General features: G+C 41.9%; 1 protein-coding gene across 3 annotated transcripts in view; it reads right to left on the bottom strand.

Annotated features, from left to right (window-relative positions):
- Window positions 1–19098, bottom strand: part of PDGFRA (platelet derived growth factor receptor alpha) — a 43629-nt gene that overhangs the window by 14578 nt on the left and 9953 nt on the right. For all 3 annotated transcript variants that reach the window (XM_054582160.1, XM_054582161.1, XM_054582162.1), the window contains exons 3-16: window positions 16946–17263; window positions 15324–15584; window positions 13700–13830; window positions 12031–12202; window positions 11750–11939; window positions 9165–9280; window positions 8087–8213; window positions 6844–7037; window positions 6027–6121; window positions 5689–5821; window positions 3631–3735; window positions 3126–3236; window positions 2728–2881; window positions 1691–1857 (exon numbers count right to left, since the gene is read on the bottom strand). In XM_054582160.1, coding sequence (XP_054438135.1) covers window positions 1691–1857; window positions 2728–2881; window positions 3126–3236; window positions 3631–3735; window positions 5689–5821; window positions 6027–6121; window positions 6844–7037; window positions 8087–8213; window positions 9165–9280; window positions 11750–11939; window positions 12031–12202; window positions 13700–13830; window positions 15324–15584; window positions 16946–17263 — 2274 coding nt within the window. The remainder of the gene's footprint in view (window positions 1–1690; window positions 1858–2727; window positions 2882–3125; window positions 3237–3630; window positions 3736–5688; window positions 5822–6026; window positions 6122–6843; window positions 7038–8086; window positions 8214–9164; window positions 9281–11749; window positions 11940–12030; window positions 12203–13699; window positions 13831–15323; window positions 15585–16945; window positions 17264–19098) is intronic.

Raw genomic sequence — 19098 nt, 5'->3', positions numbered from 1 at the left:
GAAATCAACCACCAGTCGGACTGGAGGTAGCAATCTTAAAGATCAGTGCCAATGATTTTGCATTTAGTTCCCTCTGCAACTTGTCCACTTCCCCACTTTTAGTCCCATCTGGAAGGATCCCAAGGTTTTCGAGGAAGAAGGCAATCTAGGCCAGCAGTTCTCAGTTCTTTTTGAAAATATTCAGGCAAGTGAAGAGTAGCTGCAGCCATTCATATTTTTCCAGCCAGCTAGGGGCAGGCCAGGAAGCAGCGGTCTGCCTGCCAACAGGGCCTGGGCTGAGCATGAATCAGGTTCTCCTGACATCTGGAGCCAGGTCCAGCCTGGGAAGCAATGTAAACTATTTTTAACAATACAGGAGTGGAGAGGAAGCACTGATTCCGACAGTCCTCACTGGCTCATCTTTAAAAAGGACTTGGAATTTACCCATTTGGCAATGGGGAATGAATGGAACTTGGAACTGCAGCAATGGAAAATATTATTGTGTACTGAGTGAGCTTTGCAAAATGAGCACATTCTTTTTTTTTTGATCCTCACCCGAGGATATGTTTTTTTTCTTTTTTAAAATTGATTTCAGAGAAAGAGAAAGGGAGGTAGAGAGGGAAAGCAGGGGGGCTGGGTAGAGAGAGAGAAACATCAATGTGAGAAACATTGATGTGAGAAATATCCATCAGTTGCCTCCCACATGCATCCCGACTGGGGATCGAACCTACAACCTAGGTACATGCCCTGACCAGGGATCAAACCCACAACCTTTTGGTGTACAGTATGACACTCCAACCATCCGAGCCACCTGGTCAGGGTAGCACATTCTTTTCGTAATAGATTGTACCTTCCACTTAAGAACGCTGAAAGCATTCAGAGCACATTTGTGATTTTCAAAACATTTTCCATAGCAGCTCAATTTTTTTTTTTTTTTTTTTTTTTGCATTGCCCAATTGAGGGGGGAGGGGGCACGGAATGTGGCTCAGATCCAATAATACAAGATCACAGGACAAGTCAACATCGGTCCCATCTAGTAGCCTCCTCTGTGCTGCAAACCTGTGATTAGGCTAGGACCCTGGAGGGACCACCCCCCAGCAGATGTGGGGTGGTCCATCTGGTATGGTCATCAACTAGGCTCCCTAGAGTTTATAAATCAATTCAACCCTGCCACATGCCCATCTGCTTTGAAACAGACAGATCTCCCTTCAAACAACACCCTTGTCAGAAAATATAACCTCAAACAATCCACTTTCCACTTTCTATCACAAATTGGATATTAACAAAGATAAAAGCAAGGGTTATTGAACGCATAGATATCAAAGACTTACATAAACAAATTTTACAAGATAAATTTTACAATCTTACAATATAAGATTGCCAACTTTTAATTTGGCCAAGTTAGGTCATTGGAAAAAAAAAATCAACACTACCTTACTTTTGTTTTCTTTTTTTTTTTTTTAAAGACATAAAGAGATCACTATATCAGAATAAACAATTCTTTAAAATGATTATATTTAAAGTCTGAAAAATTCATTACATTAGATCTGTCTTTATTCTTTTTCTCCTTTTCAAGGTCACAGGTGGGTTGTACTATGAGGCCTGGCAGTTCTACTTACCCTACCTGCTCACCTTCCTCTGGGTATCTTAAGTATCGCATTAAACCACTGGAAGGGCACAATGTGCAAAGAATCAGCATAGACACTTTTACCTAACATGGATTTCTTCTTATATGAGGCTGGGCGGTCATACAGCGATCTCTGGATGTCCGAATATTTAGAAACCTCTTTCCTTTCCAGCATGGGGACATACTGGGTGGTGTCAGCTTGCTTCATATCCATGTAGTCACCATTGTTTTCAAAAGATAAAACAACGTAACTATAAAAACAGAAAAAGAAACCTTATCCAGGTGCCCCTTTAGAGTGATCACTCAACATTCAGTAAACAATGGGCAGGTACCCAGTCTGCAAGGTAGTGTGGTGGGCACAGGGGTGGCAGAGGTGAGTAAAAGTAAAACCCATCTGCACCCTTCACGTGGGACAGTCTAGCTGGCGAGATGAGCATTAATCAATAATCACACAAATACACAAGTTATCTCAACTCAGGTGTGCCTGTCTTTATTCTGTTTTTCATTGTACAAGTCATAAATCTATGTCACATGACCATGTGGCTTGGGCAGACAATTCCTGCTACTCAATAAATTTAGCACCAATTTAGTGTCCATCGAGAAATTTAATATGAAATGAACTCATTGTACTTCCTGATGTTACTGAACTTCAGATCTACAGAGATCTTTATAGCCATTTGTGGGTTTCTGCAACAGGAATTACTATCATTGGTTTGATTTATAGGCCCAGGTTCAGCAAGGACCAGTATCGCAAGCTTTGACAATCCTCAGTTGCTCTCAAAATACAAGCACTGAAGCATCCCTGGCCGGTGCTGCATTTTTGGTAGGTGTTAAGTGGACCACATATGAAAAGGGAAATGGCTCCCAGAACAATCCTAACTCTTGCTTTCATTCAAGCCTCTCAGCAAGGCTCACTATACAATAGCCTGGTCCCAAACACTGGCAAATACCATGTATTCATTGGCACTGTGTCATAGGATGTTGGGGCAGCGTAGTTGGACTCTAAGTCTTGCAACTTCCTGGCAAAGAATCTGCAGACATGGAGTCTATCAGGATATGGATTCTCTCCATTGGTGAAACTCATAAAACAATGATTCACGGCAACGTCTCTCTGAACCCACCTCCGAGTGCTTTCATCAGCTGGGTTTAATCCAAAGATGTCCAGCTCTTTCTTTAGCTTCTCTGGGTGGCGGCTCAGGAAGCTGTCCCTATTCTTATGCAAATAGTTGACCAAATCCCCGTAGAAACAGTACTCAGTGATGATGTAAATGGGGCCTGTGGGGATCAAAATCGGTTAGGAGATGCGTTTGAAAATGAACAGATAAGCCACATATTGCTATGTTTGCACTGACAAGAGATGTTGCTCAAAACAATGAGCTTTCCTTGGTTCAGTGGAATCCAGTCAACTCCATCCAAGGGACTTATTCGCTGGCACGTTTGGATGAACAAAGTGGGGATTTGAAAAGCTGGGTTTGAGACTGTTCTACAAACTCCCTCGCTCCCAGGTCAGTAAGCCCACCTGACTTGGTGCAGGCTCCCAGCAAGTTTACAATGTTTAAATGCGGCCCCAGGTGGGTCATTATCTTCAGTTCAGACATGAGAGCTTGTTTTTCACTGGATCGGGCTGTGGCTGTTGAAAAAATAAATCACACATCAGTTCTGAGCAACCAACTGGCCCGAAAAAGCCAAAAACATGGCTCATCCTGTGACTGGATGCTCTTTTATTTACCAAGAGTCTAAAAGAGGGAGAGAGAGTGCCTCTGGTCTAGACTCTAATAACTGATCCCTAGTCTTTGGAGTGAAAAAAAGAAGTCATTAAAAATAAGAACTCTTGATTTTTCCAACATACAGGCAATAAAAACAATCTAAATAAACCTAACTGACATGAGTCCAAATACAAATAAAACCTAGAGTCAAATGAATCGAGAGCTAGTCCTAAATTTGGCATTTACTGGCTTTGTAAGTTTAAGCAATTCATTTAATATCTCCACGTTCCAAAAATATCCCCAGGAAGGAACACTTACGTTTAAGCATCTTCACTGCTACTTTCATGACAGGTTGGGACCGGCTTAATCCATACGCAGTTCCTTCAACCACTTTCCCAAATGCACCAGATCCCAGTATACGACCTGTGGGCAGCCAGAACCATTAACACACACATCAGCTTATTTTATTTTATTTTATTTTATTTTATTTTATTTATTTTATTTTTACAGAGAGGGGGAAAGACAAGAAGAGAAACATCCATGTGTGAGAAAACAATGGATCGGTTGCCTCTCACACACACCCAACTGGCCGGCAACCCAGGCGTGTGCCCTGACCGGAATTAAACTGGTGACCCTTCGCTTTGCGAGACAAGACTGAACCCACTGAGCCACACCAGTCAGGGCTCATCAGCTTTATTTACCACAGCCTGCGCTTGTGGGTGCACAGCTGGGTGGTGCTTTTCCTCTACTGAGGAAGCATAATGATTCCTCCAAGTCATCATGTCAAAGCCAGAACTGAGCCCACAGGGAAGGAAATTAGTATAATTGCTTTTGTCAAATAACATTTGCAAGGAAAAGGAAAACACAGGCGGGAGACAGGAGGGTGCAGCCCTCCCCTCCCCGGTGGAAGCACACTGTCTACCAGCTCGAGTGCTGGGCCAGACCCTGGGCTCCACTGCACTTGCTTTCTGTGGCTCTCGCCCAAGCCTCCTGGTTCTCTGCCCTTCTGCTTTCCATATGCAAACAGTGGCATCTTTTGCATCCATAAGGCCTTATCCACTGCAAATACTTCAGTATTCAAGATGTCCCTGGCTCCCAGGAGTGGTGAAGTAAACTTCCAGCTGGGCCCCTTGCTGCCTGTCTGTCAGAAGGACCAGGAACCGCATTGATAAACCTACCCTGGGCGCCCAACCCTTGGCTGCACGTTGGGAGATACAAAGAGAAATGTAAGCTGTTGGCCCCACTCTTAAAGAGCTCACAGTCTAAAAGGGACGTTTCCCAGAGGGGTTGGTCTCAGCACCTAGAGCTACGCGGGGCAGGACCAGCTCCTAAAGGGACACTGACAGCCAGCAGGGCCTCTGGCTGCACGTCTGCACTGAGGCAAATGGGGGAGCCGCCGCCCACCTGCGCCCTGGGAGGGCTCAGCTGCCGAGGACACAGGAGTGCCTCTTGGCTTACTGGGGACATTGCCCTTTTTCCTCATATTTTATTATTGCTTAACTTTCCTCAGCTCCTTGCTCCTTTTTGTGAAACAAGGGGAAATTTTTTTAAAATAAGCTTAGTTCCCAGATATAAGTATTTGAATTGGAAGTAGCTAAGATGTCTTGTTTGATTTCAGGTTAAGTAACTCTCTAAGAAAACCTAACCTTGCTGTATTTTGGAATCAGACAAGTAGACTACTAAAGACGACCTTTGTCATCCTCCAAAAGTACATACCATTAGAATATTCATAGTGACACACCTCTAGGTCGAACTTTCATCTCTTTGTCCTGTTTTCATTCATGCAGAAAGTGTTTTTTGTTTAAATCCTCTGGACTAAAGCTTCATGTATTTGGTCTCAGCCCAAGATTAAAACATTTAAGTCTGTGATAAATTGGCTTAATTATTCTTTCATGTTTTGCTTAAATATGTACCTATAGTTTTATAGTCTATATTCTAAACATTCAATATATATTCTAAAGAACTATCTAATATATCCTCAGAATGTATTGGATCAAAATACATTGTGTGGTTGTCCTCATTCATTTCTCATCTGTCCCTTTTTAGTCACAGGAACTCATCTCATTTTCAATTTGCGTCATTTCTAAAGCAAAGCCATTTTGATGGCTATCTTTGGCAGGTCTCCTTAAACTTTCTTCTTTTATAAAATTTTCCTTAACCATAATTTTCTATAAAATGAGATTTTAAGGAAATCACTGCAGTTATCCAATTAACTCATTTTCAAGACAAAAAATATTTCTGAAAGCCAATTTCTATTGCCTAGCTGTTATTAAGCACAAGCTCAGATCCCTCGTTCCTCCATGGGCTTGTAAAGAGCAAAGTTAGGTACAAACTGAAAGGGAGTCTTGGGAATAACCCCGCACACTAGAAACTTACCCAGCACTAGTCCATCTCTGGGAAACTCCCATCTCGAGTCATAAGGCAACTGCATTGGGTCCACATAAATATATTCATGTCCATCGGGGCTGATTGATTCAATGACTCTCCAGCGAATTTCATACCTTGGTTTCTATGAATGATCAGGACAGGTAACTGGTGAATTACCAAAGTCCGAAAACACCAGTTTAACTAACTGCAGCAGCAAAGTGGCTGGACACAGTAACTCAACACATAATTGTTGGGTTCCTTCTCTGTGCCAAGCACTGAATGCGGTTGCTATTCTTCCTGTTCTCAATGGCTGCATAGATTGTTAGTTCTTTGAGGAAAATACCTACCTGTTTCCAAATGACAACCAGGACAATCAGTGAGATTATCACAATCACCAAAAGCACCAGGACTGCAGCTGCCACTGTGAGTTCGGAACGCAGAGCTAGAGGAGAAAGAGAGAGGCGTGGTGGAAAATTTGCATGAACACATAGGAGGGCGGGAAGGCGGAGTAGTTGTGACTGGGACAGAAATCCCTGAACCTGATGGAGAAGCATGAGGGTTGCCCGGCTCATTTTAGGGATGGGCAACAGCTCCGCTCAGTTGTCTACACCCATGAGACTACTCCAAGTCTTCCCTTGGTAAAGAAAGGGACAAAATTCAATCAGGGGAATACAATACATTCTCTAAAGGTGTTCCAATAGTGACCTTCTGGACAGAATGTGAATTGGAACATAAAAATTGATAAATGAGATTGAAAACTACCATAAGCTAGGAAACTTAGGTTCAGTTTATTTTGAAAGATGGCATTTTATTTATATTGCTTTGGGCTTCATTAATTTTTACTCTCAGCTGTTGTAAGGAGCACCAAGGCAGAAGATCCTTCTTCCTCCTCCATTCCCACACTCAGACTAGAGAGACTGCGTGGCTATTCTGTTAGATAAGCAACATGCCAAGGGGCCTCTGCGAGGTGTAGTTCTGGATCTGAATCTGAAAAAAAGGACTCCCATACAGATGCCATGAGAAGGCCCTGTAAGAGCAATCAAAGCTGAATTTTGGCCTAGGGACCTTCATTCCTATAGGACCCCCAACTGGAATTCAAAGTTCCACCTCAGGGAGAAAGGGCGTGGCTAATGAGAGAGCTGTCCTGGTTGACAAGCAACTCACTGGGGGCCACCAGCTTCAGTTCTCGGTTCTCAACCCCAAGGAGATTCTTAGCCAGACATCGGACGGCAATGGTCTCCTCCACTTTGGCGAATGTCACCTGGCCCTCCACCACACTCCTGTCCAAGGGGCGGACCTCTGTGATGATGTTTGAGATGTTGCTGGCCAAAACTGTCCATGAAGTCTCATTATTACATCTGGGAAGAAAAAGGACACAAATATAGAGCCAGTTATCCAGAGTAAAGGAGGTGAGTGGAACAGTGAAAATTACTTAAGGCGGCAAGCCGTTCTGACCTTGTCTACATTTGGGGCTGCCAAAGGTTGGTTTTCTTATTTTATGTGCATATGAGCATTAAAACTTGTTTGCACACACCCAAGATAGACCAACCTATGTGTGGATAACTGAAAGTTAACTGATTATGAAGGCAAGGCAGAGATAAAGTCCAATCGAATATAACTACCAATTCCAAGCCTTGAACCCAGGAGCAAACTGAACAGTTTTTTTCTTTTACTTCAAGAATGTTTAACTCTCCCAATTTCCTACCTCTTCAAAAAGGCCTGGAGCCCTTTGTTCTCCCTAACTACACTGTGAAGAGCCCCCGAGGTGTCGTAGGGTTGGAGCTATCACCTGGCTGAGATTTGAGACCTAGACTGTAGTTCCAATCAAGATCCAAATCTGGCCCCTTACCCCTTAGGAAGGGGTAGGTCTCAGCCTTTAAGAGAAGTAGTTGAGGCTTCTGAACATAGTCTCCCCGGATGGAAGCGTGAACGTGTTGCTCATGTGCCCACTGGAGAAGGTTCAGGAATGGGGGATGAAGGAGGAACTGGTGAGGTAAATCCTCCCACCAAACAGCAGGTAGGCATATGAAGTAGCGAGCAGTCACATGGGCAGTATTTTCATTTATGTTCACATGCCAAACTAGCCACCAAGTAAAGTTCACCATGTAAGAACTATGAGGTGAAAATGTGGGTCAGGGGAGCAAAAATCCTCTTGTAAGAGTAGGTCTTTACATTCATTTTATTTTTAAATGAGAGACCCTTGGAGAATCTGATGAAAGTCAGGGACCTTCTGCCCACATGGACGTGCACATACAAGGACCATGTAAAGAACCCTATCTTGTAGTTTAGGGGACTCAGGCCAAGTAAGAATCTCAGATACAAAAGAAATTGAATGCATTTGAGGTCCTCTGCATCAAGGAAGAAACGTTGTGACCACAAATGAAAAAGGAATATCCAGTTTCCATACTTCTTGATATCCTTGCAAATCATCCACTCAATATCAGGAAGAGGTGTCCCCGCAGCTGTGCATCTCACGGTCTGTCCCCCTGTAGAGCCATGGTGGTCATCGACCAAGTCCAGAATAGATGAGGGAACTGCAAGAGGTGGAAAGAAATCAAAACAATGGCGCCTGACCCAAAACTCCTGGAAACTGCAACATGGAATATGCGTTCAGAACTTGCCCACAGGGCATTCAAACCTACAAATCAAGTAACTGCCTGAAAGGAGGTCGTGGCATAGTAACACTCCAGCTTGCACAGACCCACTTGGCTAAGAGCATTTTCACAGTTTCAGTGCTTTGGGATTTGTGCCCCGTGGTGTTTTAAATCTGGAATGAGGGAAGCAAAAAGCCCCTGTGGTTATTTGGCTGGAAAGGCAAAGAGGCTCTTAAAATTAATATAGCTTGGGATTCAACTAATGGATTCAGCGCCATAGGAATCTAAAGCAGCATTTACCAGGGTGTATCTGCAGGATATTATTAAGTTTTAAAGATTTTTTTTTAAATCTGTGATAAAACAATTTAGAAATAGGCTATTGCTTGTATCCTAGATTTACTGTGAGGCTCAAATGAGCCCATCTAAGACAGTTTTTGGCACATGATAGGTACTCAGTCTATACATGCTGAATATAAAAGCAAAAAAACTTGGGTTTCTGGTAAGAGCCATTGTACCATGTCTACAAGGGGAGTTAAGCACAAAGGTCCAAACTCTCTGGAATAGTCCAAGGACATCTGGACCAAAAGGCATCACTTCACTCTTCCCTGAACTTGTAGGTGCAAGATTGAGAAGCAAGGGGTAAGGAAGCTGTTGGAGCTTAGAAATTTCCAATCAGACTATTCCACAGCAGCCTGGAACCCCCTAGAATTAAGCGAATTCTTAAGTCCAGCAAAACTATCCCTGATGTGCAACATCTACAGTCCCTGCTTCTCCCCTAAAAGTATTGCTTTTCCCTCCACGACCTGAGAGAAAAGTACCAGGCTCTCCTCAGGAGACACCCATTCACTCATTCAATGAACAAGCATTATCTTCAGACTGCCCTGAACGTACCTTGAGTTAAGAGTTCAAAAGTGTAGCTCTTCATGTCATCTTCATTCTGAACTACAATAGTATAATGGCCACTGTCTTCTTCCTTAGCACGGATCAGCTTTAATTTGCTTCGATACCTTAAAAAAAAAAAGAACTCTGTTTCAGCCAGAGGCATCCAAATGAATTCCAATTGCTTCAGTGATTACTACGTTCAATTTAAACTTTATTTTTGTCAAAAATAAAAACATCTTCTTTTCTTGTCTGGATCATCAGGATCCAACACACTCTGAACATATTGAAGGTCTGAGTTGTAAACACTTATTTCTTAAGCAGAAGCCCAGACATCGCAAGATGAGCAATGGCTCATGCGGGTACAAGCACAATCAGCTCCAGTAAGATTCGACTTCTGATTTGGAATAAACATGCCCCACCAACTTGACTTTTACCTTTTCAAAAAACACTTGCTTCCTCTAAATATCAATCATGTAGGTGGTTCAGCCAAACGATGAAACACCAACAGAAAAAACATGAGGAGACTTTCTACATATTGGTATGGAGAGGTTTCCAGGATATAACATTCCTTCTCGCTTGTATTTGCTTTTAAAAAAATTCTGGAAGACTTTATAAGAACCTAACAAAACTAATAAGAGTTTCCCTGTGGGTAGGAGGAGAGGGGTATTGGGCAGATGCGGACAGGAGCAGAATGAGGCTTCTTAAAATGCACCTTCTTTATGTCTGAATGGTTTTAATAAAAGCAGAAGATTCCATCACCTATTCAAAAAAATCAACTTAAAAAATATATTTCCGCATACTTTATTAAAGCAAAGTTCCCCCAAAAGATGTTTACATGTGTGTATTATAAATGACATTTGGCCACGCATATGCGTGTGCATACATCAATATAGCATTTCCCCATTTGTCCTTCTTTATGAAATGCCACAAGATGGAAGAGCAACTAGAGTGGAGAAGAGCACTTGTTAAGATGAGCAGAACTTGGCTATTCTTGACATTCTCGTGGTGAGCAGACCTTGCATTACTGAAATTCTCATTATTGAAATGCCCCAGTTTCCATATGTGCAGCACAGAAAAATTGTATGCATAATGCAGAGTCATTTAGAGAATTAATTAAATACAATTAGATGTGTAGAAGCATTTCATAGATTCAAAAGTATCCTGCATACTAGAGTCTTCTAGCCCAAGATGCTGGGCACTCGTAGGTGCGATGAGAGCAAGCGAGGCTGGTTTTTCTTCGGCTGCACTGTCCTGGACGTGCTCTGGGACTGCATTTCCGTAGGGAGAACCCTTAGGCGCAGCTGGCTGCTGATACCAGATGATCTCCTGTCCTTCATTTTCTATACTGGTCAGCCAGGAAAGCTGGTGGATCCACTAGTGCTGAGCTCCAAGAATCCAGATACCCCATCCACCCTGTTCATCTGGCCCACAACGGGAACTAGAAGAGTATGTGCTGAAGGAACGCCGCGTAATTCTAACAGGCAGTTTTCCTGAACCACTCAGTTGTCATTTCTATTGACTCTGGCTTGCAGAGAGTGCTCATCTAAAGTGTTGGCTGTGCCAGGGGCACCCAATTCCTCCTGGCCTCACAGCCTGGTGGAAAGTTTAGCTCTGCCCACCTCTCTGTGCCCCTTCATTTTGGGTCATCAGAAAGCCTCCCAGATTCAGTGGTCCACTTTGTTTTCCAACATCGTCTACAGGTCATAAAATTTCATGTTCTCAGACACTGCTTCTCCATTACAGGTGAATCTGTGGGATGGGTCCTCGATTTCCTTCCCTCCTCCCTGGTAGCTTGAAGGGGAGGACTGACTTGTCTCTGTGGGATGGTTTCTGACAAGAGCACCAGGCTGGGTGAGTTGGGTCCTTCAAGGTGTACCCTCTGCTCCTGGACTCTAATCAGAGCTTAAACTGCAAGAGACCTCAAGTATCGCCTGGTCTAATTCCATGCCTCAGAGGACAAAAGAATTATTAACCCTACATTATAGATGAGAAAACTGAGGCTGAGGCGTGACTTACCCCAAACTCCACGACCAATTGAGAGATGAGAGTAGTCTACCGCTCTCATCAGAGGGCAGGGATTCAAACTCCTCATTTTACTTTTCTCCTAACCAAATTTGACTAGGCTCCACCCTTCTTTCCTGTGGAGGTCTCACTGGGGCAAACGTGCTTCAAAGGAAGTCAGTGATGACTGGTTTTACATCAGTTTATGTGATAATTGCCTTGCCTCTGTAATCACCATACGTGTCTGCTTGCAATATGAGTGATGCCCATCAAGGAATATATTCAACCCAAGTGGGTCCAGTTTTAGTTTTTTTCCTCCACCCCTCTCTGGATCTGAGACCCTGTTTTTCAATGGGGGACAGAGATTTTTAATGCTTCTTTCTTCTCATCTTATCATTAAATACCAACATACTATCACCACATTGCAGTATTATCATGAAAGGTACTTGATTTCCAGTTTCTCCCAAATCAGACTGTTAAATTTTCTAGATTGACTCCTGGTTTGGTTGTAGGACACACAGACCTCTGCCTATCCAGGGGATGGAACCAGGCGGGGGGGGGGGGGCGCGGAACGAGGGCGTCGGGTGCTTTACCTTATTTCCTGAATCTTTTCGATGTCAGTGGTGATCTCTGTGAGGTTTTCGATCAGAGTCAGGTTGTCTTTGAGCCAGGATATCCTGGGAGGTGGGTAGGCCTGCACATCCACCACAAAATGTTTGACTTCATGCAGGTTGACAGCTTCCAACTGGCTGAAGTAGGGTTTGATTTCAATGAACCCTTTCTCTGTACAAGGAAGAGTTTCCATTAAACAATGATTACTGCACAGTGGATCCCGAGCAGCGTGGACGCTGACATTTTAGAAAGCAGAATGTACCATGGACAGAAATGGTGACTTTCTTCATTTCTTTGACCTCGCTGGTGGCCTGGCGGGCAACACATTCATAATCACCACTGTCTTTCACCGTGGCCTCGGGGACCATCAGAGTGTACACCAATTTGAGGGACGGGTCCTTGATTTCCTCCAGCATTACGCCGCCTTTGCTTTTCTACAGCAGAATAAGGAAAACTGACTTTAAAAGCTAGCTCCTGGGAGTGAACCTCTTGTAAACTATGGATGACAGGTGACAACAATGTGACAATGTACCACCCTGCGAGGATGGTGGCAACGGGGGAAGCTGTGCCTGTGTGGGAAATCTCTGTACCTTCCACTTAAGTCTGCTGTAAACCTAAACTGCTCTAAAAAATAAAATCTGATTTTCAAAAGTCGCTTGTAAGCTAGCTCTGTAGAAAATCTCATTTTAAAAGGATATTTAATGACATAGTAAGCTGTTTGTGCTATATTGCCAAAGGGAAAAGGATATAACAAAGTACTATTTAAAGTAAAATACCTATTAATTATTAAACATTTATCATATATACAAAGTATTTAAAGGATTTATCTCCCTAAGATATTAACAGCGATGTTCTGGGAAGTGCATCCTGTTTCTCTTTATTTTATAAAGTTTCAAAAATAAAGCTGCATTACTTTTATTATCAGACAAAAAAATTGATTATATACTTGTATATTTGGGGGCCAAATAGCATGTACTTTGGTTCGACGAGAAAAATGTCTATCTCTAAGAAATGAAAAAGACATTTTATGTTTTAAGTAGTAAAGGCAATCAAGTATGAACAGAAAAATCAAATAGCTTCATATTTCAGGGAAGACGTATAAAAGCAGAAATTTGCCTATGAGACGTGAAGGGAAAAATATACATAGGTTTTTGTTCCCCGAGACTGCTGTAGTAAGCACTGTTAGGCATTCTGCATTGGCCTGCCACTGCCTTTTACTCTCAGTTCTCTTACACACGTACCGCATGTGTTAGAACGAGTTAGACCCTGTAAATTCACAGTGATCAGGGATGACACAGTGGTTTCCTTCCTCACGTCCACCTCCACTAGCCCCTTCTTTCTCCTGTGCATGGGCTGGCTTCTAACAGACCGCTTGGGATTTAGCAAAACCACTAAATCTTTGCTGAATGGTTCGGATGATGCCTGTTCACTGAAGGTGAGCCATGCCAAGAAAGACTGGGCAGGTAGGAGGCAGAACAGTATCCTGGGTGGCAGGCAACAAAGCAGAGACGGAAGGGGCCAGGCAATCGGCATTACTAACGCCTCAAAACCCAAAGGCACAGGAGTCAGGAAAGGGAGAATTAATGACTGTCTCAACAATAACAAGTTTTAAAATACATTCATTTTTTTGCTTTTCTAACATTTTGGTTGTTATCTTGTAGGCATCGAACCTTCCTATTTCTTTCTGACTTATGGACAAGAAATTTCCGTGTACAATCTTGACACATGCTGAATGTCCTGGTCCAGCTATTGTCATCTCAAGCTGTCCCACTGCTCAAAGAGCCATAAAGTCATCTAGCCAAATGTGCCTGCTGTAGAGCCAGATGGGAAGCTAAGGTCTAGAGAAGCAAAGTGCCGTGCCCTGTCAGTAACAAACAGGTCTTTTGAACTCTGCTCCTCACCATACCACCAGGAGCCTCGAGGGTACCTACCACTTCTCCAGGGTAGGTCCACTGAAAGTCCACCACCTCGTTGTTAAAGACGATGCACGTGAGCACAATGGTTTCCCCTGACTTGTATACAGTTTTAGGAGCATCCAATTCTAGATCAAGTTCTGAGGTTGCTGTTTTGAAAAAGAACAAACAAAAGGACCTACATAGCTGTAGTATAGTTAGGTTCTTAGAAGGTTTGGGATCTTTTTTTTAAGAAAACCATGAAAAATAACTTGCACACCATGAAAAATAACTTGCAAACCACTTTGATCAAGACAAATTTGAAAATCTCAGAAGCCTTGATTTTGAGCTGTCACACACAATTTGGCATGTAGTTACAATACAAAATAGCACATACATAAATAATAACACTTGTAAGAACAAATTCCAATTAAACAGAACACCACATTCCCAAGCATCTGGACGAACTGTGACTGTACTCCTTTGCAGTCGCCTTTGCCGGTGCGTTTATTCATTCAGTCAGCCAGCCCTTGCCGATCGGCACCCCTCTCGGCCCTGATCTCCTATCCCACCCTTCACTCTCCTCTTCTCTCCTTCTCTGCCCCCCAGTTACTCTCAGCACTTTTCAAGAGCCTCGCACAGTGCCTGGCACAAAACAAGCCCTTAATGAGAAATAAATGGCATACTCTTGCTACTGCCTTACCTGCATGTTAAGTGTTCAATCAATCACTGATATGAACACCTATTATACTTTCCCATTCTCATTAAACTTTCACATCAAAGGGATGAAGTCTACAACCACAAGCTTTTCTCAAAATCAAAATCACTTTTCTTTACTAAAATTAATCTAGGCTTCCAACCCTCCCCCTCAAGTCTGTGTTTGTTTTGAGAGCCTCTGTAGTCAGGAATGTGAAAAGAACAGTAAGAGGCTTATACAATAAAAGAATTCTTTATAGTATTTTTGAAGTCAGCTGATGAAACATGAAATCTTACAGGAGTAAGAAAGCTTTTACCTTCAGTAAGGCTAAGCTTCGTGTTACTATAGCCACAGAGGTCAGCCTAACATTGTATGGGAAAGGTGGGCTCCTAAATCCTCTAGTCAGAATTCAGGATCTCCACCATCAGGGACTACCATATTTTGTCATATGTAATGCACACTTTTTTGCCCAAATTTTTGAGGGAAAAATATGGATGCACATTATACATGGGTATAAGGATTACATACCATGGGTATAATAATCTCGTATATAATGCACCCAGAAACATGGGTGCACATTATACATAGTAAAATACAGTATTTAAAATAATACTATACACATGTGATTATTTTGCCTGTAGCTATTTTAAAAATATTTTTATCTTTCAATTACAGTTGACATACAATATTACATTAGTTTCAGATATATAACATAGGCCTGTAACTCTCATTTAAAGAAGGGATGCCCTAGCTGGTGTGGCTCAGTGGCCTGTGAACCAAAGAGTCACCAGTTCAATTCCCAGTCTAGGGCATGAGCCTGGGTTGAAGGCCAGGTTAGTAGGGGGCGCACAAAAGGCAACCACACATTGATGTTTCTCTCCCTCTCTCCCTCCCTTCTCCTGTCTAAAAATAAATAAATAAAATCCTTTAAAAAGAAAAAGAAAAAAGGAGAGAGAGGGCAGTTACCTTTTAAAGCATAAATGTTAAATGGAATGGTGTGGAACTTCTTCCCTCTGACAATGGCCTCGCAGATATAGGGCCCACCAGTGAAGCTTCCATTAAAGCCCTGTCTGCTGTCATAGGCGGCGAGCACCACCTCATCCCTGTTGAGTAAGGTTACTGGCGTCTGAGGATCAGTTGTGCGACAAGGTATGATGGCAAAATCATCGTTCTCCACGATGACTAAATAATCTGTCATTCCTAGAGGTACGAAGGCTACATCTGGGTCTGTGGTTTAAAAAAGAAAGAAAAGGATATTAGGTATTAATTTCACATATATATTTATATATATATATATACACACACACACACACACACACACACACACACAAAACATTTATTTCATACCTAATAAAATTAATCTTAGTAGGTATGAATTTTACCTTCACACATATGTCCAGAAGCTGTCATCCCACTAACATTAATCATCATAGAAGCTAGAAGATGATTTTAAAGTATAAATATTGCTAAATTGCCTGTACCCAAATAAGAAAATTACTGATATATATTAGCCAGGAATAGCAATCAAAATTTAAACTACTAAAAAACAAAAAATGGGCAATAAAATAATCAACTCTGTTCAAAACTAAAGAACACAGTCAGAATTTTTAAATTAGGAAATGCTTTTTACAATTTCCACCCCCTATAGTCAGCTCATGGCTAAGCCTAGTCAATCAGAGTGGCCGCGGTGAGAAAGCACCCCACACACATCCCTCCAACTGCAGGGGTCAGCTCTGAAATCCACCACAGCCAAGGCCACCCCTCCGGAGCTGCTTTCAGCCAATGAGCGTGTGGAACTAGGGTTCTGTAGGCTGGAGGACTCCAGGGCCTTCCATAGGGGTCTAGGGCTCCTCTACCCCTCCTTACCTCCCTCTCTCCTCCATTCAGGGTCACACTTACCATGCAAACATCTCTAGCAGATGCTGCGGGATCCCTCCCCATTTTCTCCCATAGGCCTCTGCCCAATAAAACCCTTCCATGCTTAACCCCACCCTACTCCTATTTTGGCATCTACTTCTCAGAGGACAAAAGATAGCATCATAACTATGAGATTTGCCTCTAAATTTTAATGAAGAAGTCAAACAACGCCTTCCAATTCATCAGGAGTAGATACACGTATTAGTAAACTTGAGAAATAGCTTGTTTATTTTTAAACTATTATAACGATCCACAAACAATACCAAGATAGAATTTACCTAATTAATTTGTGCCCCCAACACATAACACAATGCCTGACACACAGGAAATGTAAAATAAATATCTGTGGAACTTGACTGAACTGAATAGAAATGAGTACATCTCATATTTGTGTGTGTGTGTGTATGTGTGTGTGTGTGTGTAATACCAATAAAGGATATGCCACAATAAAAATGATTTTTGAAACTTAATACAATTCCAAAATGTTAACAATGAATTATTTGTTGACAGTGACATTACAAATGATCAACTTAATTTTGCGTTTGCGTGTGTATTTTTCTAATTTTCTCCAATAAATATTTATTATTTTTATACTCTTTTAAATCTCGACCAGAGAATACAGGAAAGACAAGACAATAGCAAGGTTAGTCCCAGGGACCCATCCAGCTCACCTGGCACGTAGATGTAAATGTGACTGCCTTCAATCTCATTTTCCTCTGTCTGTGTATGGTTGTAATAGCAAGTGTACAACCCCGTGTGAGCCGCCGAGGCGTTGGCCACTTCTAGCACTTTCACAAAAAGGCCGCTGTTGTTCTCCTCATTTCTGATTGTCACATTGGCCTTCTTGTCCTCAGATATGGGGTACAGCCAGGACACTTCACTCTCCCCAGAGCATCTCAGAGAAAAGGATGAATTCAGCTGCACAACCTTTTCATTTTCATTTGGGAGGATAGAGGGTAATGAAAGCTGGCAGAAAATTAGGCTCGGCCCTGGAAAAGGAAACAAGCTCTGAATAGGATGCAGCCAGAAGGGACGGTTTCACCCAGAGAACCAAGAGAAGCAACAGTAGCCGCTTATATGAACAATGACCATTTCTACACAAAAATCCGTTAGCCTAGATGCCCATGAAAGGCCCCCCATTATAAGAGCCATCACATCTGCTGAGAGCAGCAATTGCTCCAAGGGCTTCAATAGCTGCACCAAGCCCCCCAGACTCACCCCCCAAACACTCAGATAGAGGACGTCTGATTCTAATTCCATATTTCAGACTCTTATGTGTGACCATAAAATATCCCAAGATGGTATAGGCTCAAGCACATATGGGTTCTTTATTGCCAACATTCCCTGCAGAGGTTTCCCTGAGTAAGAAAGGGGAGGAGAACAGAGGCAGGGAGACTCACTGAACCAAGCACAAAGCAGATTTGTGCTCAAGAATTACACATCTTTCACTTCTTAACCACACTCAGATGTGCCTTCTCTTTAATAACTTCCAGAAACCAAAGAGGGACAATGTAGATTTTCACTCAAAAGTAAGAATAAGTAAAGCCCAAGAGTGAAAAAGTCTAAGTTTATCTTAGAACCTGAAATTTCAGTCTAAGCTTCCCCTGTGTTATAAAACTGATAGAAGATACATTATGAGTTAATAATTTTTTTAATCTTTAAACAAATTTTTATTTCACCTGATTTTGAGTTTGCCATATATACTTTTCTCTCTCCCACTCACGCATACACATATATATTTTGCTGAACTATTTAAGAGTTACTTGTAGACAGTGATTCTTATTTAATGGGTCAACATGTTATCTCCTAAAAACAAGGACATTCTTCTGCATAACTAAAAAAGGATGATCCTACCAAATAAATTTAACATAATATAATGCTACTCTCTAGTATATATGTCTTTCCCCAGTTGTTCCACTGTCTTTAGCAGCTTTTTATTCCTTGGATCCAGGGGCCATTCAAAGATGATGCATATCTATAGTCAGTACCTCAGCCTTTTTATCATTCATGATATTGATTTTTTTAATTCAAAAGAGTTGACAATTTTATTTTTACATTGCACAATTCAAATGAAAATTGCTTTGTTTTTGTCCCACTTACTCCCCTCCAAAACTATTCTTTGGTAGGAAGGGGGAATGAGTCTTCCTTGCCCTGCTGTTAGAAAACACCCGAGTAATTAATTATCTCTACTCTCCCTCAGAGCCCGATGTGGGGATCCCACCCATCTTTAATATGTGCCAACTACAACTCCTGAAGCTCGTGAAGATAGAAGTTGTAAGCACATCTGAGTCAATGACATATAATTAGTGGAGTTTAGAACTATTAAATCATTGATCTTGCTCAAGTCTACAGGATCCATATAGATAAGACCAAAAGACGCTAGTAGGTTTGAGTTAATGCCTCAGACTAGAAAAACTATTGGGTTCATGGCAAACATCTGCAATGCATAAATATCTGGAAGATAATTAAGAAAAGCCCAATAAATATTTCAACAAATGGCTCCAATGGCATCCTCCTGGTGAAAAAGAGTTGGTGGGAATCCCAAGGGTCAAATATTTTATTAGATTCTTTACAAAAGAATGGCTGGAAAAGGTGGTTCTAAGATTTCCCCAGCAATTTAAACATCTTCCACTTGAGACAGGTATAATTTCCTTGACAAGAGTTTTTCTTTCTTTTTTTTTTTTAACATTCTTGAATTTTTCTGATCCATCTCTACTGGAAGGTTATGCCTCAGGAAAAGAAAGAGGGCAGTGGGTGAATTGAGACTATTATTCCTAACAATATTTCATATACTAAAATTGCCCCTGGAGAATATTCTTCTTGA

The sequence above is a fragment of the Pteronotus mesoamericanus genome, unplaced genomic scaffold (genome assembly GCF_021234165.1).
Source record: "Pteronotus mesoamericanus isolate MK-2021 breed Mesoamerican mustached bat unplaced genomic scaffold, CSHL_Meso_final contig_68, whole genome shotgun sequence".
NCBI lineage: Eukaryota > Metazoa > Chordata > Mammalia > Chiroptera > Mormoopidae > Pteronotus > Pteronotus mesoamericanus.
Note: the sequence above shows the minus strand (reverse complement) of the source record. Positions and strands in the feature narration are given on the sequence as shown.